This window comes from Prionailurus bengalensis, chromosome X (genome assembly GCF_016509475.1).
Source record: "Prionailurus bengalensis isolate Pbe53 chromosome X, Fcat_Pben_1.1_paternal_pri, whole genome shotgun sequence".
Classification (NCBI taxonomy): Eukaryota; Metazoa; Chordata; class Mammalia; order Carnivora; family Felidae; genus Prionailurus; species Prionailurus bengalensis.
The window spans coordinates 103,155,258-103,182,771 of NC_057361.1; the positions used below are offsets into that span (position 1 = coordinate 103,155,258).

The 27,514-nt window shown below is 38.9% G+C and overlaps 1 protein-coding gene across 1 annotated transcript in view; it reads right to left on the reverse strand.

Annotated features, from left to right (window-relative positions):
* Window positions 1–27,514, reverse strand: part of TENM1 (teneurin transmembrane protein 1) — a 768,359-nt gene that overhangs the window by 480,275 nt on the left and 260,570 nt on the right. Inside the window, exons 3-4 of the mRNA XM_043570666.1 lie at window positions 5,493–5,753; window positions 3,755–3,811 (exon numbers count right to left, since the gene is read on the reverse strand). Coding sequence (XP_043426601.1) covers window positions 3,755–3,811; window positions 5,493–5,753 — 318 coding nt within the window. The remainder of the gene's footprint in view (window positions 1–3,754; window positions 3,812–5,492; window positions 5,754–27,514) is intronic.

Genomic DNA, 27,514 nt, shown 5'->3' on the forward strand with positions numbered 1-27,514 from the left:
AAGTGGTGAATGTCTCATGTAACTTATTGACTACTGTACTGAAAGTGCAAAATAGAATGGTCGTGCAGGGACAGAATGGGTGTAAGTGTCTCGGGGGTTTACCTTCACGATCGTGTGGCCAACCGCGAGCTCCAGTTCCCAGGGCCCAGCATCGCGAGAGAATTGTACTGCGTACCGCCGCCCCAGGAAAAGATCAAAATCCAACTTCAAAATACAGTTTCTACTGAATGAGTACTGCCTTCTCACACCATGAAGTCGAAAACATGTAAATTGAACCATCGTAAGTCAGGGACCATCTGTATACTCTATGAGTTACAGGTTAAAAATGCTTTTTCTCTGTTTCTCTCCATGTAGCTTCTTGAGATGCAATTTAATCTTCACTTTTTATAATCCAACTGCTTCATTTAGGCCATCTGTGAAACACACATTCTTGGAAATTGATTGCCCAAATTTAGCTGTCCATATAGCATATTCCTCCAGTCTCAGGTAGAGGCAGATGTAATTAGGAGCGATACCTTAATCACTGAGGTTGATGCTCAAATAGGATTGCCAAATCCTTATAGGAAATGCCCACCGGATCACGGGTCAGAGGCAGAGTTGTGTGTTAGATGATCAGAGGTCTGACCCACTGCAGCATTTCTATGCTTGTAAGATCAGAGAAGATCTACAAATTTATATTGTCTCTCAGTTTTAACTTTTTTCCTCAGAGCAACGAACAGAGATGTAGGTAGTAGGTGAAATGGGAGTAGAAAAAGGGTAAAATGAATAAAGCAGTCTGACTGATATCAAAGTGTCCTGCTCCCAGGCCTCACGATGAAGCTAACTTGAGTAAATGTGCATTTTTCCTAAACAGGCCAGGAAGCACCAACAGACAACAAAGGATTTATTAAGGACAAAGTTGAGGGATTGGGAACAAACTCCAACAGTGTTCCTTCCAATTGGCCTGAGAAAGCTGAGAAATCCGGAACCCCCCCGCCCCCCCCGTTAACTGATGTTCTCCCTCCCCTGAACTTCAGGCAGCCCAGTCCAAGTGTTTCCGTGCTAAAAGGGATGGTGATTTATTTTAATTCTTCATAGGTTATAGCATGTCGGAGACTTAAATTCAATGAAGGGTAGCCACATAGGGCTTATGAAAATGAGAAAAAAATAAATATTTTGAAAGGCTTCACCAATTAATGAAATGAAAGCACCAAGCCCTTATAGATATGATTTTGAAACCAGAAGGAGAAAATCCAAGTCATAATCTAGGATGGAGAGAATTGAAAGCATCCTTGAAATCGTGTCTCAGAATCTTTCTCAGTTGAGTAACTCAGCCAAATTAACAATTTCCTCTATCTTCCTTTTCTCCCACATGTACAGGAGTGAAGCTTAAATCATCTTAAACTAGTACATATTATGCCCACTGCCTCATTATTAATCTAAAAATCAGAATGTATAGAAAGAAACAAAACAAAGTGTCACCAAAACTAACTGAGGCACAGGGATGGGGTGGCATGGAGTGTGAGACAGTAACATATATAAATCCTAAAAATTTTACACCATTTCACTCATTTCAAATATAGTATATATAACGTCATGGGGCCCCTGTGTGGCTCAGCCGGTTAAGCGTCCGACTTCGGCTCAGGTCATGATCTCCCAGTTGGTGGGTTCAAGCCCTGCGTCGGGCTCTGTGCTGACAGCTCAGAGCCTGGAGACTACTTCAGATTCTGGGTCTCCCTCTCTCTGCCCCTCCCGCACTTGCACTCTGTCTCTGTATGTCTCAAAAACAAATAAACATTAAATAAATAAATAAATAAATAAATAAATAAAGTCAGATTAATGAAATAGATGCCCTGATAGGTTTCATTCCATGAATGGAGATCAATGGGAAATAAATAGCAACATTTGCACACAAACATCAAGTTCAATTCACTGAAAACAACTATCTCTCCAAATTAATATGCTTTTAGAAAAGCCATTTATACTCTCATCTTAACTCAAACCTTCTCTGTGAGAACCTTTGTAAATGCTCAAGACCGATCAGTCCTGGTTGTCACTGATTGAAAATTTATAGAATCCAAATTGGTGAAATCATACTGGAGGTCATAAATAAGATTCTAAATTGTATACTCTTTATTGAAAAGTAGGAGTCAGATTAAGACTTACAGAACTCACCCTGAGCAGGAGAAAGTTGTTGAGCCAAGGAAGGAAAGGAATATATAGAAAATAATCAGTTGAATTTAGCTAGCTGGTTTCTGAACTGCTATTTTAACTCTTCTTCCTATGTAAAATGTGGATAACAACAGAATCTACTTTGCAGAGTGATCATGAGGATGGTGTGAGATAAAGATATTAAAAGTGTATTCGGAAATAGTGAGGTGCTGAACGTTCATATTGTACTTCATGTTACAAATACTATTCTAAATCATTATCTACATTAATTTATTCAATAGTCACAAAATCCTTGTGGTCAACGTTAATATTATCCTTCTTTTATAGATGATGAAATTCGGGCACAGAAACTTTATACATAACTTTCCCAAGGTCACACAGCTGGGATTTAAACCCAGGCTCTCTGGCTCCACAGTCCAAACTTTTAATCACTATGCTCTACTGCCTCTCAAAAGTTGAAATCATTCTTGGAGGTCCATATTGGGCCAACAGAGACTTGCAATAAGGACTAGTTTTTAGCAGACTGGATCATCGGTTTTCCTTGGCAACCCAGCCTGATTCTGTGATACCCCATCCAGTTCCTAAAATAAGATATAAGGAAAATAAACCTATAAAAGAAAACAAAAAGGATGCATGTCCTTCACTCCTGAGTCTTCCAACTCTGTCTCAGTAGACAGTATTACACGATCAAGGTAGATAGATGGTTGATTAGACTGAGGGCCAAATGAAACCGAACAGTTTCATTTCTGAAAGTCCCTAACACATCCATGGGATAAGGCACAGTAATACAGTCTGGTGGCTCACGATGGTAAGCAGTTCTTGTGATGGGGCTAGGAGAGGATAATGTGCATTTTGGTAAAGCTCATTCTGATGAACCTTTCCTCTGATCCTTTGCCCCCACCACCTCCCCATTTTGAGTCATTGCCCTGTGGTCAGACCCCGTGCCCTCCAAAAGTCTGATTTTCATCAAAATCATTTATAAATATTGCTTTCAGTATCCCTTGGGAAAAGAGGCAAAGCCTAATGAGCACAATGAAGACAAAGGTAAAAGGACACCAATGTCCCCTCACTGAAAAATGACACAGTGTAAACACAGGTTTACAGAGAAGAATGAACACCAGTTCTTTCACTGAAGGCGTTATTTATAATTGATGACATGGCTATAGCAGGCTTCTAAACCCAAGCCAGAGCCTCTGAAGGAAAGGACCAAAGCCATTTGCTAGGAGGCACTGTAAAGTCATGACAATATCTCAAATTAATGACTAGAGCCATGCAAAAAATCAGAGATAACGTAGGAGGTCATGAGGCCAAACCCAACCCGACTTGATTTAAATCTACACCTCCATGCTAAATCAACGCTTCCCTACCCCACTTTAAATACTGCATTGTCCTTTTCCCCAGCTCCTGACTCACTTCCTCTTCACCACCAACATACATACATGAAGTTTTCCAGAGGAAAGCAAACCAATAAGCAGCCAATGAACTCATCTTTGACAGGTCAATTAATCACCTCTGTGTGTTGTTTGTCAGAGGGGCAGGGTTCCACTCTGTGGGGTGGGTGTCAGGCAAAATAATCTGCGGTCAAATATTGGCAAACACTTACCTTGAGTAGACCCAGCTTGAGCCTCCAGGTCACAACAAACAGGAGAGAACTTAAAACCTGTAATATTAAACATTTTATGAATTAATCCTTATCCAAGTCACCTGGGAATCCTCAATCTTTAACCCCTACCCTTCATCCCATAGTATATTTTAAGTAACAGATTCAATGAACTATGATTCACATACCATAATGTTCACCCTCTTATAAACTGTACAACTCAGTGGATTTTAGTATTTTCACAGAGCTCTACAACCATCACCAATATATAATTCCAGAATCATTTAATCACTCCAAAAGAAACCCCATACTTAGGATCTTGTAGGAGTAGAAAAGTGTTTGAAACCCATGGCGAAACTTCTTTTATTTTAATGTTTCAATCCAGTGAACTGGCTATAACTTCATATGTCAGGAGTGAGATGAGGGAGGATGGGAAGTCTCAGCAATGCAGGAGACCATCTAGCACCCTTTTTACATATATTTGGTCATTATTTTTTTCTGTTTCACAGTTGTAGCCCAGAAAACTTTAGAGAGCAGTCCAAGGTCACATCATTTCCATCCTAGTGCTCTTTCACTTGCATATGACTATGCACACATAGATCATCTACGTTCTCCTCTCATTTCCAAAATTCACCTCCTACACTCTTGGCCAAAGCCAGCAATATATACATATGTACCTGAAAGTAGACTAAAAAACAAAAACAAAAAACAAAAACCAAAAAACACAAAAAACCAAGACCCAAAGGATACTTGGTGATAGTACAAAACATTATGGCCTATCATTAAGGAAATGATAATCTAACTAGTAGGCAAACAGTCATTCCTGATTATATCATTGTGGGAAGGGTCCCCTGTGGGCTGAACGAGGAAGAAGAAGACAGAATAGAAGAAAGCTGTAGGTATAGGGCTGGCGGCTACCTCTCTGCCACCTGAGAAAATACTAATTAGCCACTGCTAACGGAGCAGGCCTGTGGTCATGGGGATGGGACCTATGAAATTTAGACAAACAGAATGATGAAGAGCCTAGATTAGTGTGTTTAATAAGCATTAATGTGCTTTCTTATGAAAGGGTTCTGTTCTTCAGTAGAGACAGGGAGCAGAAATAAATTAACCTCTATGCAACAAATCAAAATGATAAAACTTTTCTGCTTCTAAAAGTTGTAAGAAAACAATATGTAATTGAGACTTAATGATATTGCTACTATTACTTACCATCTGGCAAATGGCTAAAAAGTTAATTTACCTTCTGGGTTTTTTTTTTTTATCATTTCGGTCTAACTTGGTTAATTTGGATCTGTCTATACACTTGACAGTTTAATCTGAATTAAAATAGAAAGCCCATACAGAATATGCTTGCTATACAGTTGTTCATCTCATTGTTCATATATTGATATAAAGCCCAAATGGATGAAATGTACTTTCCATAATAAATACCACTAGTATTACACTGGAAAATAAAGACGGAAATAAAAGGTGAGTAATAAACACGACATGCACAATACTGCTGACCGCATGAGATTATTTCCCTCGGGGGAATCACCAGGAATAAAAAGCATTTTATCTATCATTATAAATAAATGTGTCTATTTGCCAGATACTTAGGTACATGCCTTGTCCATGGGAACCCACTATCCCGCATACAAAATGAAAGATAGGAAGACACAGGGAAGGAAAACAAATCAAAGGCTAAAAACTGCATTCACTCTGGGTTTTACTTAAACAGTATAGATCGTTCTATTACCATTCTCCCCATCCGACTTCCTCTCATGGTCCGTGTCGGTCAAGGACAACGCGGAGTTGGCCCGGCTGGACAGACAGGAGCTGTGCTCTGATTTCATCCCCCTTATCCACATTCTCAGAGCGTGGTCAGGTGAGACAGCACCTTCGGTCTCCGTGTCCACATCAGACCCCATCTCTAGCTGGTAGCCGTGCCGAGAAACGCTGTGCATGTCTGTCTGGTAGCCAGAGCACAGAGTGTGAGGAGTTTCACAGAATTCCATCTCTGAGAAGAAACAAAGTTCAGAGAAAAAAGTTGAGAAACAGTAAGAAATACCCACGAAAATTCTACTTTCTGTCCTCACACCCCCCCCCCCCTTGCTAGTAATTATGTGGTTTTGCAAAGTTAGAATTCTGGCCTTTTTATTTATGGTAGCTAGGATTCTATGCTTATTTTGCACTTCTGTGGCTTAAAATTATGCTCCTGTTGATTCTTACAAGGCTCTGGAAAAAGCATGCCCAAAATAGCTTTATAGCTACAATTTTAGGTTGCACAAAATGTAATGAAATAAGTGAGTGTAGAGGAGTATAAAGCGTAGAAAGCTGTCCTTTAAAAGATATTTCTCTTCCAGGAAGAATATATATGATCTGTAGAGCACACCTATGCTTAAAATATTAAAATTATCAGCTTTTCTAAGTATTTCATACACATTAGACTTAAGAGTAAGTAATTCAACGTGAAAAATCTGGGTGAAAACACTACATTTAAATATACTTCTCTAAAGTACGTTTCTCAAAATGCATTAGTCTGTCACCGAAATTCTGGGTACTTAATATCATTATTTCCCATCGTCTCCAAAGGAGTCTGAGGCCCACTTGATGCTAATGATTCTGACTCAATCGTTCTTTGAACAAATTCATTAAAAATATTCAATTGTGTATCATGCATCAGCGGTGCTCAGGGTTTGGATTTTCCCTCTCCCTGTCCCTACCTCGAGTCTTAGATCCAAAAAGTGTTTAGGGTGGTAGAGATGGTGTAATGAATCCTCTCTTTTTACAGTCGAGGAAAATAAGGTCCGGAGGATAGGCATCATTTGTCTATTGCCCATGTCAGAGAGCAACAGATCCCTTTTTCCTGAAACACCCTTCTGCGTATGGTTTCTGCTAGACGCCAATAAAGCCCCATCCACTCACTGCATGAATATCAGGCATTCAGTCTTACAGTCAATTTTGCATTCAATTATGGCAAGGTGTCAAAAAGGGGAAAGGATGCTTTAACGGTCCCTAATAAGTTAATGAAAAATGACCACATGCCAAGATACATCATCGGAAACGTCTATGTAATACTTAGATAAGGTAATCCAGGGATGTTGTACACTATATGGGATTTTCTCCGACTGACATCAGAGACAGGGTATGTCATCTGGCCAGGAAGAAGCTTAACTGAGTGCATCTAATCCTTAGCACATATCAATAAAATGCAAACCCTGAAATGAATTTCACTCTTTGAATGGAGAAAGTGCTAGAATTTAGACAGGTGGACCATACACTGGAAGGAAAATGCAGAATATGAATAAATGTTTTAAAAATAGTGATTTTTATGACATATAATTGCCAAAAAAGGGTTTAACAAATCAAATCTTAATGGTTATTTAATAGCCATCGGGTGCTCAGTACTGTGCTCTATGAAACAGATATTGTGGACATACATAATGTATTAGGATAATTCAATTATAAGTCACTCCTAAGCACGTTACTTATGATTTCTGTGATGCAGGTAAGAGCAATTCTGTTTTTCCACAAAAATTTGTCTAAATTCCGAAGGAGTGATGTTTTAAAAATAGGCATGGCTTCCACCTATCAAGCATAAAACCTCAGGAAACCATGCCTCTCCTTGACATAAGGCTAAAAGTAAAAATCTATTTTGCCAAATATAAATCCCAGTGATCTAGAATATTGTCATCAGTTAATATTCATGCCTCTTAATTTCACAATGTTTCATTATCCAATCCTACTGTGCAATTGTTGCTGCAGCAACCTGATAATGAACCTGTCAGCTTGAAGCTGCAGGAAAGGAATTTTATATTGGCCTGCCTTCACAACTTCATTCCCCTAGACCAATGCTTCCCAAACATCAACATGCTTCAGAATCACCTGGAAGGCTTGTTAAAATGCTGATTGTGCTTGCCCTCCGGTTTCAGTTTCAGATAGCAGGTCTGGAGTAAGGCTGGAGAACCTGCATTTCTAACAAGTTCCCAGGTAACTCCTATGCTACTGGCCCAGGGGCCACACCTTGAAAACTCCATTCCTCGAGATTACTGTGAAGTCAGTGGGAGCCAGGAAAAGGGGAGAAGTGACAGAACAACCTTCCTGTGGGATTACCAAAGATTTTGCAATGAGAAAAGAAAGAGCTTGAATTGAATTGCTATGAAGTGTCCCCATTCATTTTCCATGGATTCGGGGCACTAATTAGGAAATTTACTTTCAAAAGCACAGACGTGCATTTATTTTCACTCCTACAATGGCACTGAGATGTGATTTTCCAAAGATTTGAATATGAGCATCTGAGTCATGGTAAAGACATTCATTGGAAAAGGATGAGCAAATAAAAATAAATACACAGCCAATTTGCCACTCTGTATAATAAAATACTACAGAAAGTTAAAAAATAAAAATCACTGGTAAATGTAGGAAAAATGCCTTTTCGTTAGAGATTTTTTCCCATTCAAAAAGAAATTTAAACATGCAAAATATGTGTAATGAAATGTATATAAAATGATCAAAAATTGCAAAATTTCTGTTGGAACCATAGTCTGATTTGAATGCAAAGGTTAAATCACAAATTCTCTAATTAAATACAACCAGATAGGGGCACCTGGGCGAATCGGTTGGTTAAGCATCCGACTTCGGCTCAGGTCATGATCTCATGGTTTATGAGTTTGAACCCTGCATCGGGCTCTGTGCTGACAGCTCAGAGCCTGGAGCCTGCTTCGAATTCTGTATCTCCCTCTCTCTCTGCCCCTCCCCTGCTCATTCTCTCTCTCTCTCAAAAATAAACATTAAAAAAAATTTTTTAAGTACAACCAGATAAAAGTACACTTCCTTATCAATACATAATTAGAAAAAGTAACAATCTAAGTAAGCTATCAGTTGTTTTTTTAATGTTTAAACAAAAAAAGAAGAGAGAAAGAAGTTTCCCTTACAGTAAGTGATGTGAACATTTCTCTTTCTTGAAATCAACATTACCATTGTAAATTGTTTCCTTAAATACACAAAGGTCCTGGTGGTGTTCAAAATTCCCATAGGATGCATTTTCTGTAAAGCACTTACAATGCACCTTAAGTGGTTGTTTTTAGCCTTCTGCATATAACCTTGTTACCTAAAATACTACGTATTCCCTAGAGAAGATGAAGTTCAATTGGATTTATTATAGGTCTATTCTTACCAAAAAGCTAGCCATAAGAGAAATGAAAGTGTACCTTCAGATACCTACAATTTAAATGGATAGCAGTACCATGAGAAATTGCAATTCAGGAGTAAACAGATACAGATGTTGCCAAATGAATGGTGTATTTGGAGCTTTATGAACATGTATTTAAATTTTACTATAAGGAAAACCTATTTTGCAGCCTCATAAGAAACAAAATCTGAGCAAATTAATACAGTTGAAATCCAATTTTTAAAGGGGGCAGAAGATTTGAAGAAATACTTCATTAAAAAAGGTATACAAATAACCAATAAGCAATAGAAACGATGCTCAACACCATTAGTTACCAGGAAAACATAAACTCAAACTGCAATGAGATGCCACTACAGACCTACCAGAATGGCTAAGAAAACTTCTGACCGCCCCAAGTGTCGACAAGGATGTGGAGCAACTATATAGACGGCTAGTGAGAAAGTAAAATGGTACATTTGCCAGTTTCCTCAAAAGGTAAAGCAATAACTTACAGGAGAGCAATACACTCCTGGATATTTATCCTAAGGAAATGAAAACTTTTGTCCAAACAAAATTACATAAGGGGTTGTTCATAAGCTTTATTCATACTAGCTAAAAAGAAGACACAACCCAAGTGTCCATAAATAGGTAAAAGGCTAAACTACCTGTGGTAGATATATACACACACAGGATGTGTGGAATACAATTCAGTCCTAAAAAATGAATGAACTATTGATACATAACAAGATGCATGGACCTCAAAATAATTATCCTGAGAGAAAGAAGACCAATGGAATGTCTATATTCTGTATGCTTCCCTTTAAATAAAATTCTAGAAAATGCAAACCCATCTATAGTGACAAAAAATAGATCAGTGGTGGCTTCAGGGAGAAAGGGAGGGAGAACTGTAGAACAAATGGGGCACAAGGAAACAATGGGGATGATCTAAATCTTTGTTCTCCTGCTCCTGACAATAGTTTTGTATGTGTGGTACTTGCCGAAGTTTATCAATTGTACACGTTAAGTATGCGTGGTTTATTGTACTTGAATTATACCTCCATATAATTTTTTAGTGGATTATACACCACCAGAAAATAGGACAGTGAGGAGACAGGAGAGCCAGTCAATTTTCATAGATGGAGCCGAGGGTCTCGGGTTAGCAGCAGACCCTACTCTCTTCCTCCTAGTGGAAGAAAGTACATGTCACATGAATGAAAAGGTAGTCAAGATGCAAAATTGCTTTTATCTAAGCCAAGAAGCAATCAAGGCTAACTGATGCATGATTTCTCAGTGATTCTCTAGGGAGCCCTGTTTTCCTAGGAACATAACAGTTGAAACCCAATTTTAGGGGGGTGGAACTAAGAATGATACTGATCACTGATGAGCTTTCAACTTCTAAGGGAGCATTCTGTAATTGGGGATCACGAGAATAAGTTGAGTGAATCTGGCACAAAGGATCGCTTTAAGCCACTATTAATGTTAATAAGTTAGTAATTTTTTAAATGCTATGAAGTGCCAAGTAAAATGAACTACTGAATTTTCTCTCTGAATCTAGGGATTGATCTTCAGGTGTTCAGCCTGGAGAAGCCATTTATCAAAACTTGAAAGGGAAAGTCATAGTTATCTGTGTCAGCATTTTTCTAGAAATGCCAATTTTGAGTTTGAAAAGCTCAAGACTTTATTTTCCTTAAAATTCTACCCATCCAAACTTCCTCTAAAAAGGGAGCTTTAAGGCATCATACTCCAAATAAATAATTGGAGGTCAAAAAGCATGATTAATCTTAGCCATGACCTGAGTGATTTGTGATATAACTTCTATAGAGTGTAGTCCATTTCCAAAGTAAGGAAAAGGGAAGGGGGATAAAATTATTAGCTTTAATTACTGTGACTCATAACATGCCTTATGTACCATGTGCAAAAGCAGGTGTTTTTAATTAGCCATGTTGTTTTTGGATAAGTCAATTAACATCCTAGTTTTCCTCATTTGTAAAATGTTCAGGTCCACCAGAAATAAATATCTGGGTAACTCCCCTGTTCTAAAACTCTGCAATTATAACTTGACCTGTTACTGCAAAATGTAAAATGGTAAATATTTTCAAATGGGGAAAGAATTAGTGGTTTTATAAATCAAGGTACTATTCATGCTTCTATTGTGAAAGATAATCACCATGTTAGCTAAATAAGATCTTGTGTCATGATTACCAGTCTTAAAATATTAAAATATTGATATAGCTTAGGTATCCACTGTGAACTGCAAAATTATCAATAGAGTATGTAAAATACATGATGTAAAAAAAAAATCAACTGATATGGCACCTGAGTGGTGCAGTTGGTTAAGCATCTGACTCTTGATCTTGGCTCGGGTCATGATCTCATGGTTTGTGAGTTTGAGCTTCACATAGGGCTCTGCACTGTTGGTATGAAGTCTGCTTAGGATTCTGTCTCTCCTTTTCTCTCTGCCCTTCCCCAACTTGTGCGCGTGTGTGCGCACTCTCTCTCTCTCTCTCTTTCTCTCAAAATAAATAAACTTAAGAAACCTTTTAAAAAATCATCTGACTAAATAGTTACTCATCAAACATAAAACTGTCAGTTTATAAACATGGCTACTGCAAATAATACTCTATAGCATAATGAATAAAAATTCACACAATTAAGAAGTATTACTGACCACTAAAAATTCATTACTGGCTCTAGGGAAAATATAATGTGTTATTACAATCTTAAGTGAAAGAAAGAAAGAAAGAAAGAAAGAAAGAAAGAAAGAAAGAAAGAAAGAAAGAAAGAAAGGGAAGGAGGAGGGAGAGAAGTAAGCAAAAGCAGAAAGAACACAAATAATTTTCCTTACTGGGTACCATTTTGTCTTTCTCAGTTTAGGGGCTCTGAAGATAAAATGATATCAAATTGTCAAATCAGTTCATGTTAGTTTACTTAAAACACAGCTCCACTGAATACCCACTCAATTTCAAGTCAAGAAAACAAAACAAAATAGACTTCTCTGATTTCTCTGAGTCTTAGAAAATTAACCCAATTTAATTTCCTCTCGTCTTACTTTATGAAAAAGCTTTACCAAGTGCACAATAGTACCATACTAGGCACCGAGCAGAGTGAGTTAACAGGACCATGTCATGTTCTTTGGCAAGTTCCACAGAGAGCTTTTTTAAAGGCCCAAATGACAACAAAGTAATAAAGGCACACCACCCAGATATGACCTTTATTTTTCTGCTGAGGGCTTATCAGTGTTTTCTGGGGCACAGCAATGAGAAATGGAGTGTTCCCACAGGTACGTCTGGAGCTTGTGGTTATCAGAGGACTTCAAGAAAATAGCAAAGCTTCCTAAGCCTAATCTCCCTCCTCACAGTTTCAAATGTACCCATTATCTCAGTACTCAGGACCTACCAATTATGCCTTATTTAATTTTCAAGATTTCTCCATCTGTCAGTATAGTGAAAAGCACAGCAAAAAAATCTGGGCAGAGTTAAAAGCCTGAAGTATAAGCGTTCATGCTTTGTGACCAATATTGGCTAACTGGAGCCATCCCAGAAAATAGTTAACAGACCACGTTAATGTCAAAAAGGATGCTCTCAGAAGTACAGTAAGTTGTAAATCTGTAAAAATGGCTCAAACCAGAGAAGGACGCAGAACTGTAAAGAATGTCAAAAGGAAGGGAGATGATGAAGGAACCTGGAAGAAATCAAAAGGGACTCCAATCTTATTTAGAGAGACAGAATATCCTTCAGCAATCTAAGAAGGAAGGACATTTAATATGGAAATAAGCAACTTCCTGTCTATTTTCTTGAACTAACATTGGCCTCAGTGTAGGGCCCATGTAGACTGTACTCACATAAGATGGGCGAACTTGCTCTGAGGCTAACACACAGCCGTTACCATCACAATGAAAAATGTGACGCTTGCTCTCCAGCCTTCATAACAAGAGCCTGGAAAAATAATCAGGGACTAGAAAAGATGGTGGGAGGTCCTGGACTTCAACAGAAATTTAGATCAATGAGAACCTGTGCATGTTCCCTTTATTTCAACATTTCGAATAAGACAGAAACTTCCTGGCCTAAATGAGAAATTTTCAGGGCTACTGAACACTGAAAATGCATGGTGCTCAATGGCCCTAAAAATTTCTCATTTCTTACCTTTGTTGGTCCAATCTTCTGGCTGTTCATAACTCTTTGGAGGCTGAATTCTTATTGACCACTGTGGTCTTCCAGGTATACTTGTGCATTTTCATTATGTTCACAAAGCATGTGAAGCTGTTTGGGGTGTGTGTGTGTGTGTGTGTGTGTGTGTGTGTGTGTGTGAATTTTAAACTGCATTAATCTGTGGCACAATTCCACCTGCAGAAGTGAGACGAGTGAGCTAAAGAGTTAAATAACCACCAAAAAAAAAAAAACCACTTGTGAGTGCTTCAAACCATACTCACAAAAGCAAACAGTGTGACTTCCATAATATTCTACACTAATCTGTAGGCATTTATTTTGTGATGAATGAGTAAAGATACCAAGATAGAACTGTGCACCAGAGTCACTGTTTACAAAAAAAACTACTCAATAAACTACATTCTGCTCTGTAAGGGGATTCTTCTTACCACATTTCAAAGATGCCCCACTTACCTTTGCCACTGTATCTCTGGACATATTGTGCCAACCACCTGGAACACCTCCCTCTGATTTTTCACGAATCTAATTCCTGTATCCAGCCTGTGTTGTTACCTTCACAAAGTATTCTCCAACTATCATCTCCCCTCTCCCAATAATCTTATCCTCATCCACAGCATTTCTAAGCTTTACTATATATTTTTTATACGTGACTGTATATTTCTTTTTTCTCTATAAGCATATCATCTGCATTACCTACTAAATTACACTTCCAGATCCTACAGTGTTTTCTAAACTTTTGGTATCTCTCAAAACCAAATGAGATAATTTCCACAAAGCATTGGGTGATTTATTAAGGCCCAGATAAATATAAGGTAGTTTTGTCATCCCCTCAGGCCCTAGAATAATTCTAGTCAAGGACTGATCATTAAATCCCAAAGTTTTAAAGTCCATAGTTAATAGGGAACCGCTCTTGAAAGGATTAAATTCATGGATACAATTCTGATGCATATGAGATAGTTTTGCTTACCATAAAACAATGCCTACTAATGCAAATTGAAAAATTGCTATTTTGGTAAATTAGCTATGCATTTCAAATGATAGATGCTCCACAAATTTGCCAAGAGGAGAAAGACAGCAGCCCACTGGCTGTGGATTCAGGAAAAACAATTTATAGCAATATTAGACTAATGGAGAACACGTTCTCTGTATTGTCTTCTGACTGAAATAGCATCACAAAGGAAGCTGCCCTCACTATATTGTTTGGCTTAATGAATTGGGAAATGGCTCCCTATTAAAATTCTTCAAAATATACCCCAGGGTATAGAACTGGGAGGCTTCTTAAAACCAGTCTGAAAGCCTTGGTAAAGACGACCTTTCAGCTAGCTTGAGTGGAAACATCTTTCCTCCTTTCATCCATCAGTTTCATCCCATTTACCAGATAGAAATTCCCATCTTGGCAAATCTGTAGAGTGTCCTGGAGGGAGGAGGTAGCTCCTCTCAGACTGTTCTCATGAAATGTTTTTCTTGTTTTTTCAGGAATATAAAAGAAGAAACTCTCCAAATGCGCAAAGGTTGTGGCAAGAACTCTTAGGACACTCATAGGGACTTCTGAATGTGAATTCTATTTACAGGAAAACGTTAAATTCTAGAGAATTTAAAACATTAAAACATTAAAGTCTTGACTTCCAGTCAAGATAGAATGATGGGGGCCAAATTTATTCTCCTACCTGAAACAGTAACAACAACAAAACCCAGGTAAAATATACCAGGGGCGCCTAGGTGGCTCAGTCGGTTAAGCATCTGACTCTTAATTTCGGCTCAGGTCATGATGTCACGGTTGAGTTCAAGCCCCACATGGCGCTCTGTGCTGGCGATGCAGAGCCTGCTTGGGATTCTCTCTCTCCCGTCTCTCTCTCTCTCTCTCCCTCTACCCCACTTGCTCTCTCTTTCAAAACAAATAAATAAGCTTTAAAAAATTAAAAAATTAAAAAAATATATATATACCCAACAATGGCGTTTTAGACAATGGGCAACAAAGGCCAGTGATTCCTGAGATATGAGAAACGAGTCAGTTTCATAGGCCTGCAAAGAGTTCTCAGACGTCAGCACAGGGAGGGAGAACAAAGGTGGATCCTAGCAGTCTCTCTGAGTTCAGGAGCTGGAGCTGGTAGTCTGGGAAAGCCAATAGAGCTAGCATTTGCAGTACAGAGCACCAAACAGGAGAGAGCTGCATGGAAAGAGACCTCCAGGGATCTGCAGAGCCCCCCAAACCGCCCTCGACCATCACCGGAGTCCTGAATGGCACAGGCATGGTAGAAAACCACCTGAGACTAGACAAAGAACCGCCTGGAAGGATTAAAAGAAACAACTTGGAATCTGAAGCGGGCTGGAAATAGTCCCTGTTCTCAATAGCCAGAGTGAAAAATCTCATAATCCATAGGCATTAAGTACATTCTGACAAACACATCATGCGTTGAAAATATTGTAGGTCAAAAATGCATTTAACATGCCTAACCTACTGACCATCATAGTTTAGCCTAGCCCACCTTAAGTGTGCTCAGAACACTTACATGAGCCTACAGTTGGGCAAAATCATCCAACACAAAGTCTATTTTATAATAAAATGTTGACTATCTTGTGTAGTTTATTTAATACCGTGCCAAAAGTGAAAACCAGAATGGCTATACGGGTGCAGAATGCCTGTCAGTATACCAGTTGCTGACCCTCGTGATTGCATGGCTGACCGGGAGCTCTGGCTCAGCATCGTGAGAGAATATCGTAGCACGTATCAGTAGCCCGAGAAAAGGTCAAAATTCAAAATTTGAAGTATGGTTTCTACTGAATGTGTATTACATTTGTGCCATCATAAGGGGAAAAATTGTAAGTTGAGTCATCATATGTAAAGCATTTATGTAAAATGCAGACTAATCTATAGTGACAGAAAGCAGACCAGTAGCTGCCTGGGAATGGAGTGGATGGGGGATGGTAGAGAGAAAAGCATTATAAAGGGGCAAGAGAAAACTTTTGGGAGGTGATAGATATGTTCACTATGATGACTGTCGTGATATTTTCATGGGTCTATACATTTGTCACCATTTGCCAAATTGCACACTACAAATATGTACAGTTTATTGTATATTATACCTTGATAAGCAAGTTTTTAGAAAATGATGTAGGAAACAAGAATGCTTCTTGTTGGCCTAATTTATTTTTTAATGTTTATTTATTTACTTTGAGAGAGAGGGAAAAAGCAACAGCATGGGGAAAGGCAGAGAGGGAAGAGGGAGGGAGAGAGGGAGAGAGGGAGAGAGGGAGAGAGAGAGAGAGAGAGAGAGAGAGAATCCCAAACAGGCTCCACACTGTCAGCAAAGAGGCTGATGTGGGGTTTGATATCACGAACCCTGACATCATGACCTGAGCCAAAATCAAGAGTCAGAGGCTTACCCGACTGAAGTATCCAGGCACCCCATTTGCCTAATTTAAAAGTTCCCACTGAACGCTGAGAACAATGAAAAAAGTAACATGATTAATAATACTGAAAAACCAATATGTGTTCAGAAACTGCCACGAATGAGGGAAATGACAGATGAACTTCTCTTGACTTGTCTGCTATTTTGCCTTCACTCCAGTGGAAATCACAAGGCTTCAATTCTGGACACTGAAATTCCTGAATGCTTACATCACTCTAAACTGATGTAAATATGATCAACAGATTAGGTTTGATCCTAATGTGGCAGGAAGGATTCATGGGCCAATCTGGGCTGACTGATAAAGTACCATAACTGATCAGGTGGTCTCCATACCAGTGACATACATCTGCCATTCCCACCTAACAAGCTACTTGCCTTTGTTTTATTCTATAGCTACAGATTTCTCTCATGATCCTGGCTAATCATTCTGACCAAATGCATGTCTTTTGTTTCAAAGGACACTAGATGAAAGGATATGGTTAACTCGGTGCACATACAGCCCTACCCTTTAAATAGCCCTCAAAATCTAACTCTCAACTACAAGAGGTTAGTAATGTTCCCTTGGTTTCCCACTAATTTCTGCAAAAGCTCTTTAGCAGCATAGTATATGTATATATATATGTATATATATAGGCAATGGCTGCATGGGTTATTATATAGAGACAGTAGGATAGTAGTCAAACACACTAGTAATCAGGCCCACTGTTGACCTCATTCTGAAGTATACCTGATGTGAAATGAGAGAATTCTTTTTGAGAATATGATTATGTTACAGTCCTACCAGTACAAGAACTTCTATTTAGAAAGAAAGGTCATTCTCTATTTACTGTGGAAACTGGGAAATTAATCTACCTCAGTTACCAGGAAATTCACTCATAACCAACTAAGTACAAGGTTTTAGACTAAACCACTTGGACTATTAATTCCAATTTCAAAGCACATTTTCTCCAGTCCTAGAGCACAAGTGGATGCAGGTCAAGCTACCAAGAAACATGCAGTTTTACATACTTAAAATGAAAAGGAGGGGCGCCTGGGTGGCGCAGTCGGTTAAGCGTCCGACTTCAGCCAGGTCACGATCTCGCGGTCCGTGAGTTCGAGCCCCGCGTCGGGCTCTGGGCTGATGGCTCAGAGCCTGGAGCCTGTTTCTGATTCTGTGTCTCCCTCTCTCTCTGCCCCTCCCCCGTTCATGCTCTGTCTCTCTCTGTCCCAAAAATAAATAAACGTTGAAAAAAAAAATTAAAAAAAAAAAAAAAGAAAAAAAAAAAGAAAAGGAAAGTAGATTCAAATGTGAATTTAGCATTTTCTGTGTACCAGGCCCTGAAACATACATTCTTTGAGTTAATCCTCACAGTATGCTCTGAGAGAAAGGTTATGATTATCCCTAGTTTTCAAATAAAACAACTGAGGCTCAAAGAGAGATTAAGTAAACTGTCCGAGGCCACACAGATACCAACTGGCAAAGTTAACTTGGAACAATTTTTTTTTTTTTAATTTTTTTTTTTTTCAACGTTTATTTATTTTTGGGACAGAGAGAGACAGAGCATGAACGGGGGAAGGGCAGAGAGAGAGGGAGACACAGAATCGGAAACAGGCTCCAGGCTCTGAGCCATCAGCCCAGAGCCCGACGCGGGGCTCGAACTCACGGACCGCGAGATCGTGACCTGGCTGAAGTCGGACGCTTAACCGACTGCGCCACCCAGGCGCCCCTACTTGGAACAATTTTAACAGAATCCTAATCACCTTATAGAGCATATGAAGTTGGAAGTAGCACATTCCAATTCATAGCCTAGTTCTCATTTGTGCAACGTGTGTGTGGCTGGTGCTACAACTTCCTGCTCCCCGCCTCCCAGGTTTCATTCAGCTAGCTGCTGTTTCCATCTGGATTTTCACAGCCAGCAGCCGAAATACTTTGAGGGATATGGCAGCTGGGAGACCAGGGGCATTTCCTTTGTCACTGACAGGGTAAAAAAAAAAAGAGACCCTTAACCTGTGCATATATTAGCTCATTGTTCTTGTAGGAGTTTAATGTATTTTACACCTCCTTTTGAACTATTATTCCACTTTGTACTAATTCTTATGGATTCACTTCACCAGCTTCATGTCACTTTGACTCACTGAAAATAACAGTGACATTTTAGAGCATATTCTGTGCTCCCAGACAACACAAACAACATCTGTGTCTACAGGCGGACAAATAAAAGAAAACGTTGGCCTCTCCTGTGTTTAGCTCCCTAGCTCAAAGCAGCTGCCTTGAGGAGAGTTTTGAAATTATTTAACAACATTAACGAAGATGAGATGAATATTATTCATTGGGAATTGTGTGTTGGAGTATTACTTCAGCACATTATCACCCAGCCAGAGGAGACAATCAGATCAAAATTGGGGGCATTTCCTGTTTGCAAGGTAGCATTTATCATCTCAGGCTAAATAGATTGAGCCTAAATCTGTGATCTACATTATGAATTTGACGTGTATCACAGCACTCAGAAAAAGTCTTTGTGTTGAAAATATTCTACGGTTTTTGATTAAATGTTGAGGAAGAGTTTTCTTTATTTTAAATTTACCAAGGAGGCATGAAGTTAGATAAAAGCATGCTTCTCTTTAGCTCTCATTCAGTACTAACATTGCAGGCAAGCTCTACAAAACGCATTTTTTCAGAACCTCTTAAAGCTAGAAAGCAAACACAAACAGCAACAATAACATTAGTGCTTTTGAATTGGAAATTTATATGGCCCAATTCCTTATTAACATTGCTCGAAACATTTAACCAAACAAGCAAATGAACATTCCAGGCACTTAAGAAACAATGGACAGTCTATATACATGAATGCAATCATGTTTATTGTACAGATTTTGGAAAGATGTGCAGGTCATACAATCTATGGGGACTGCTCAAGGGCATTAATGATGTACAGGGCCGATGTAATACAAGTCTACACAATGCCTGGGCAGCTGTCTCTACCCAGCCCCCAAATCATCATCTTGGGGGACAAAACACTCCAAACAAACAGAGATCCGATGTTACACTGACAAAACGTCTGTTTGACTGGACTCTCACTTTCGACACAGGTAACTGGCTTTCACTAGTTCTAAGGTTTATCCTTGACATGATTCTAAGGGAAGCCATTTCCTTTTGTCCATTCACTTGCCCTTTTGTAGCCTCTCCCACTCCATACCCAGGATCCAGTATTTTAATTCCCATTATTTCACTTCCTTATCGAGAACCCTATCTCCATTTATTTATTCTCCCTTTCTTGTTCAAATATTCCTTTTTTCAGCTAATTGCCTCAAAGCACAGCACTGTGCTAGCAAATCTGATAAATCTAATCTAGGCTTAGTATACTTGCTCTTCCCAAACCCATGCAAAATGATATAGTAACATTTTTAAGCTTATTTATTTATTTTGGGGGGGTGGCAGAGAGAGAGAGAGAGAGAGAGAGAGAGAGAGAGAGAGAGAGAGAATCCCAACCAGGCTCCACGTGGTCAACACAAAGCCCAATGCCAGGCTTCAGCTCATGAACCTGACAGCTCATGACCTGAGCTGAAATCAAGACTCAGATGCTTAACGGACTGAGCCACACAGATGCCCCAATAGTATAATTTTTAATAGAGCACTTCCACCTTTATTTTTCACACACTCAGTTTATAAGTTATTCAATTGGTACTTAAGCACCTTCTGTGTGATAGGCACTGTGGTAGGATCTGAGTAGATGAGAACGAGGGGAAAAAAAAAAAGACCTAGTCTCTGCCCCTGAAGGACTGACAATCCTGTGCACAGGAGATGATGACAAGACAAGGAGGGAAGTGCCATGACGAATTTCTACATAGAGGGCTATGGATTCCAAGGGAAATGAGGGACTCATCCAGCCTGCAAGAGGGGATGGCTTCAGAGAACAGATGAGACTTTGCCCTGCATCTGAAAGAATAAATATGCCTCTAGTGGTAAATATGTCTTTTACCATCTTAAAAAGGCAGTAAAAACATTTCTTGCAGAGAGAAGCCCTGTGTTAAAAGGCAAAGATACATGCAAGGGAATGGTGAATTCAAAGAAGAGCAAATAATGCCCTCTGTTTCTACTATAAGTGTATGGGTAGAGGAGCCAGTCTTCAAAGAGTCTTAGATGCCATGCTAAGGAGCTGGGCCTTGCTTGTCTCAAATTATATTCCATGCTGCTTACTGTTCCTCTATGCAAGGACTCCAGAATCATTCATCTATACACAACCAAATTGTAAGAATTTTGCAGAAATCTAACAAGTAGCTTGGAAATTCTAGAGCTCCAAGTTTTAATCCAGAATAGAAAGAAATTTGTTTTTAAGCAAATATTTATGACCCATATAATGTGGCAGGCACTGTTCAAAGTATTGGAGAAAAGGCAATGAACAAAACAAAGATCCCTGCCTTCATGGAGCTCATATTCTAGCTGGAATAAATTTGTATTATCGGTGTTCAGACCAAACTCGGCATCAATCACATAGACTTTCAACCGTATATTAATCTGTTTGTTATTATCTGTGTATTTCATCTGGGACCATTAACTCAGGGTCCCGCCAGAGACTTCCTTAAACCTTGAGTATATGAAAGCAGTGACACACAGGAATTCAGTTTCTTGTAACAACTGAAATATACCATAAAATGATGTCTCCCATGCATCCACAACTAGGGATGTTGTAGTCCCTGGGAAGGTATGCTAAAATACGCTGCATTTGGCCCTGCTATGTGCATTCACTTTGCTTCCCAGAAGATTTCTTGTTAAACACCTGGTAGCTCAAAATAATCTTGAGGCTGGGGGAGGGAGAGGGAGGGCAGCCTTCAGTGATTGGGTCTTGCTAGTGGGGAAGAAGAGAAAAATTGAATACTCCACAGTTTATCTATAACATTATAAGCATACCACTGTTCTACTTCATGATACATAATCAATAAATAAAAGTCCATTTTGAATAGTGTATCCTATATAAATGCCAAATAATATTTGCTCTAAGAATTTCAAATCTGGGCAGGGTTATTTAAAACAGTCCATTTGTGAACAGTTTTAACTTTACCATTAGGCTTAAATTATAGAAAGATAACTTTCATTCATCTAGGAAATCCATTTTATTTCGCAACCTACATAAAATTCAAATGGGCCTTAGGAGAGGTATGAAAAGAAAACTAAGTGGAAAGGCGATTTTGAATTCTAATTATTCATATATAAAATTGAAATACATATTATCTACTAGTATATTAAAAATGCCAGTAGATTGCAAGGCTACACTTCAATAAAAAAGCCCTTAACAATAAGAATTAGTAGAATAATTTCAGCATAAAATTGGACTCATTGGTACATAAAAGTTGGAAACACATTTATCATAACTTTTTTGTTTACTGATACTAGTCATTTAAAAGATAATACTGGAATTTTATAAGTAGAAGTAGCAACTTACATCTACTATACACTTTCCAACCTGATCCCATAAATAAATATTTCATTAGTACAAATAAAGAAAAAAATTCCATGCTCCCTCCCAAGGCTTTTCATGTTAAAAAAGAAATATCCTAGTTCTCTTAGTGAGGTGACAGAAAGCTACTTAGTGCTCTGATGCATTCGTGTAGAGTGACTAGGGCACAATTAAAGCAACTGGAAGAAGTAGTTTACTAAAAGTACCCCCTACTAGTTTGAAGAGTTAATATGCTTCTCTCCTCTAAAATGGCACACACCACGAGCAACGGGTTTTCTTAATAAAAATGAGTAATAGGTACGTATGTATGTAATATATCCACATGTGCACACAACTCATATGTTGTGATTTTCAGTCATACCTTAATTTATGCTTTGTAAAACACAAGAAACAACTGGCTCCACTAGAATGTCTCTAAACCCGGAGGCCAAGGTCCAGCCGGAGAGAGAGGAGACAAATTGATGACTGATCTCGGAACTAGAGAATGACCAGAAATCCTCCTATCGAAAAAAGCATGGAAAAGCAGGCATATGCTTTTACCAAATTTTGTATTCACTAATTTGTCACCTTTCCCTAGCCACCGGATGTCAGATTAAATTATGGTATCTTATGATCCCTATATTATTATTATTAATAAAATTAATAATTATTATATTATAATATAATTAAAATTAATATAAATAGTTAATATAAATAATGATATAAATTATATTAATCAGATTAAATTATGGTACCTTCTGATCCCTACAATAATAATATTATTATTATTAATACTTACAATATATTATATCATAATATTTAATTAATAAAAATTATTATTATTAGTTATTCTAATGCTTACCATGTGCCATAAACTGTGCTCTGTACTTCTCATACATTATGCATTTAATACTCACAATAACTCTTGTAGGCAGGTATTAGCATTATTCTGCATCAACTACTGAGGAAACTGACTCTGCCTCAGTGAAGCCACTTGACTATAGCCACCATTGCTAGTAACAGGTGAAATCAAAATTCAAATCCCAGTCATCTGTGTTTAACACCTTTTGCTTCTAACTACTACTTAGTAGCAGGAAGGATATGCGTTTGCTTTGTTACAGCTAAAATGAATTATTACTCTCTGTAGAACTGGTGGTGGTAGTGAGGGATAGCCCAGTCTAACCTGGTCTCTAATTTCAAAAACTTCATTTCTAATTAAGGAACCAAAACATATTTACATACACCTGGTACAAGGTATAGCTGGAGCCTAAGGAGCAGTCCAGGCAAAAGGCACTAGGAGAGGAAGCTCAGAATGGGAAACTAGCTCAGTGCCATCTCATGGTGGTGGGAGATTAAGCTGGGATTTAAGGAATGGGTAGGGTTTGAATGAGAAGAGGAAGAAGTTTACACACTGATACTGTGATCCAGACTTTTAGGTCCAACTCTTCAACTGCCATCTAACTTATAGGTTTGACAGACACCTCAAATCAAAAGAAAATATCCTGCACTAATATGATTATCATTGTCTTCAAATCGGTTCCTCCTCTTGGCGTCAGCTTTCAGTGAATGCAATCACCATCCACTCACTTGCACAAGCCAGAAACCGAGGAGTCACCTGCCCATATTCAACACAACATCAAATCCTGCCATGTTTATCTCATAATTATACCTTGAACGTATCTGGTTCTTTCCTTTTCCATTTGTAATAATCTCTGGCCTAGACATCTGCAATTAACCTAGTTGGGTCTCCTTGCTTCCAATCCTCTCCCCCTCTAATTCATTCTCTGCAAAGCCACCAAAGGTGTGATGAAACTAATCACATCACTCCCTTTCAATATTTCCCAGCTATATTTAGGAAAAATACCAAAATCCTTAATATGATGAACAAAGCCCTCAATGATCTGGCTCCCTATTTCCTTCTATTCTGGCCTCTTACTCTCTTGCCCCAGCAACACTTCACATCTTCTAGTATCTCAAATGCGGCATCCTCCTTTACACCTTTACATTTGTATGCGTGGTTCCCACCCTTTCCTCCCTCCCTGCCCCCTCCCATATCTTTACTTGGTTAATTTCTTCTTACCTTGCAGATTTTTGCTTAATCGCTGGCCCTCCAGACCAGATTAGGTCTTTTTTTTTTTTCTCCATAGCACTTACCATAATTTGAATTTGAGGATTATTTATATAGTTATGTAATGATTGTCTAACACTACCAGAATGTAAATCCCTTGAAGGCAGGGACCATGTCTCTCTTGAGCATCATAACCAGTATCCAGAATAATTTTTCAAAGACTAGAAGCATCAATATATATTTGGTGAGTAAAGGAATGCATTGGGAAATGCACTCAGATGTCTCAGCAAAGACAGCAGCATAAGCACACAGAAAGAAATGAGGATGCCAAATCTAGAGACTGAGGGTAGCTACAGCACAGGGTTCTTTGCTCAGTAGATATGCTACTCTGGCTGGATTAGAGAATTCACACACAAGGTGAAAAGGAAGATAATATTGGGAAGGAAGACTGGAAAGGACCTTAACTAATAAAATAAATATTTTAGAATTCATTCTATAGGCAACAGAGAATAACTGAAGATATTCGCCTGGTTCAGAACTACCTCTCTGTATCTGCTACTATCACAACTGTTCATGTATTTTCCATTTCGGCCTAGTGTTTCCAAATACCTGTCCCTACCTCAGTATCTTTAGACCATCTGTGTTCCTGCCCAGTGGAAGTGACTCATGTCTGAATGGCTGGCTCACGGTGATTCACTCAGTAGCCATGTCTATACTGCAATCTTATTGATTTGAGGAGCTCATTCTTTTTATTCCCATTCTAGACCTTTTTTAATGTTTTTTTAAAATTTTTATTTGAGAAACAGAGAGAGGAAGAGGGGGAGAGGGAGAAGGGGAGAAAATCTTAAGGCTCCATACTCAGCATGGAGCCTGATGTAGGGCTAGATCCCACGACCCTGGGATCATGACCTGAGCCAAAATCAAGAGTTGGACACTTAACTGAGAAACCCACCCAGGTGTCCCTCCCATTCTAGACTTTTGCTCTCAAAAGAAGCTCCTACCTTTGTATTGCAGTATTAGCCACAGTGATTTTCAAAGGATGGACATCTTATCAGTCTAGGCCAATAGCCCACACCCTTCCTGTCCACAGAGATTGGTCCTATAGGACATAGGCCAGGCCAATCCAGATATATCCTCAGGTTTTTTTTCATGTTTTAAGTGTTTCTTGCAAGTAGACAGAAGAGGATCCTTTTCTTTTAATCAGCTATGTAGGCTATAAGGTTGACAGCACAGAGCAGGCAACAGCAGCCAGATTTCCAACTGTGCAAAATGAAGCTGACATAGAGAGAGTGTTAGGTTTAAGAAGGAGTGTTGGGGAGCCCGGGTGGTTCAGTCGGGTTAAGTGTCCGACGTCGGCTCAGGTCATGACCTGAGTTCATGAGTTGGAGCCCCACGTTGGGCTCTGTGCTGACAGCTCAGAGCCTGGAGTCTGCTTCAGACTGTGTGTCTCCCTCTCTCTCTGCCCCTCCTGTACTCACACTCTGTCTCTCTCTCCTTCAAAAATAATAAACATTAAGAAAAAAAATTTTAAGAAGGAATCTTGAAAGTATTCAAGTCCATGGGTCTAGCCAGTGTTCCATCTTTCCTAAGACCACGTCCATCTTGTTGATTGGTTATATGAGCTGCAAATTTTTTTTTCTCTTAAGCTAGTTGGAGTTGGGTTTCCATTATTGTCATCAGAGTCCTGACCACTAAACAAATCAGAAGAAATAGCCTAGAGTTAGATTTGGAAAGTATATTCATGATCAAGTCTTGGCCAATGGATGTTTGTGCCTCATTCCTTAATCCCATACAGTCTTCTCGGTCCTTGTTTCTTAATCTGGATTTTAAACTATCCTTGGGTATATCACCTGTACATCCCCAGGACCAAGAGAAAAGCCTGGTCTATGATCAGTGCTTGATAACTACCTATTTCATTGAATTGTGATATATTCTTCTTATAGATTTTTAATCTTCAACTCCAACATGCCCTGTTTATGTGCTTGCTCTTGCTGACTGGTCAGTCTCTATTTTGCTGATATGATTCAATTCTGGACACTCCTGTTTAATTCATTCACTTTCTGCTTCTTCCTAGTATATTCACCAGCTCATCTGGCTTTCTCACCCTCATCAAGTAAAATAAAGTCACTTGGCCATGACTTGCTCAATACTCTTCCATGTTAGCCAGGTAATGTATAGGCTCAGAGATCTCTACACTCTGACATCAGCTCTGCCCCCAGAAATAAAATAGAAAGGGAACAACTAGCTCCTAAGATTTGGACTCAATCTCAAAACCTATTCTCAATGCTGGTTTTTCAGCTCAGGTTGACCAAACAGAAACCTTGTCAACATTCTCCCCTCTTTCTATCCAGACTGTTTAGCCTGAGGTTCACATCCTAGTTTGGGCTGTCTTTGAAAGTATGGGAATTGATATTTCCATATTAAAATCAGAAAGAGAACAACTCAGTGAAGATGCTGAAAATGTGAGTCAGAGAACAGCCAGTTTTCCAACAGAAGCAAAGTGTCATGATCGGGCTCTGAGACTGAAGAGAGATTCCAAGAAAAATTTACTGTCCATTGCCTATCCAATCAATCCTTAAGAAATAAGTGTAAGAGGCCTTACTCAAGTCAATGTTAAGGAAGAGAAGGGAACAGACATTCAGTAAGTGCCTACTTTGTGCCAGATACTGTGCTAAGAGCTTTGTATATACTTCCCATTTAGAGATATAATCATCACAATGACTCAGAGAAGTAGGCATTCTTAATTTTATTTTGCAGTTAAAAGAACAGGGTCAAATCACTTGTCAAGTTAACACTGCCAATTCAAAAATGGAGCTAGAATTTGATCACAGATCTGTCTGACTCTAAAGTATGTTCCTGCCAGGCAAGGGAAACAAAAGCAAAAATGAACCATTGGGACCTCATCAAAATAAAAAGCTTCCGCACAGCAAAGGAAACAATCAGCAAAACTAAAAGGCAACCGACGGAATGGGAGAAGAGATTTGCAAATGACATTATCAGATAAAGGGTTAGTATCCAAAATCTATAAAGAACTTATCAAACTCAACACCCAGAAAACAAATAATCCAGTGAAGGAAATGGGCAAAACACATGAATAGACACTTCACCAAGGAAGACATCTAGGTGGCCAACCGACACATGAAAAAAATGCTCAACATCACTCATCATCAGGGAAATACAAATCAAAACCCACACTGAGATACCACCTCACACCTATCCGAATGGCTAACTAACCTTAACAACTCAGACAACAACAGATGTTGGCGAGGATGCAGAGAAAAAGGATCTCTTTTGCACTGCTGGTGGGAATGCAAAGTGGTGCAGCCACTCTGGAAAACAGTATGAAGGTTCCTCAAAAAATTAAAAATAGAACTACTCTATGACCCAGTAATTGCATCCAAGGGATACAGGTGTGCTGTTTCAAAGGGGCAATGCATCCCAATGTTTACTATCAACAATAGCCAAAGTATGGAAAGAGCCCAAATGTCCACCGATGGGTGAATGGATAAAGATGTGGTGTATATATACAATGGAGTATACTCAACAATCA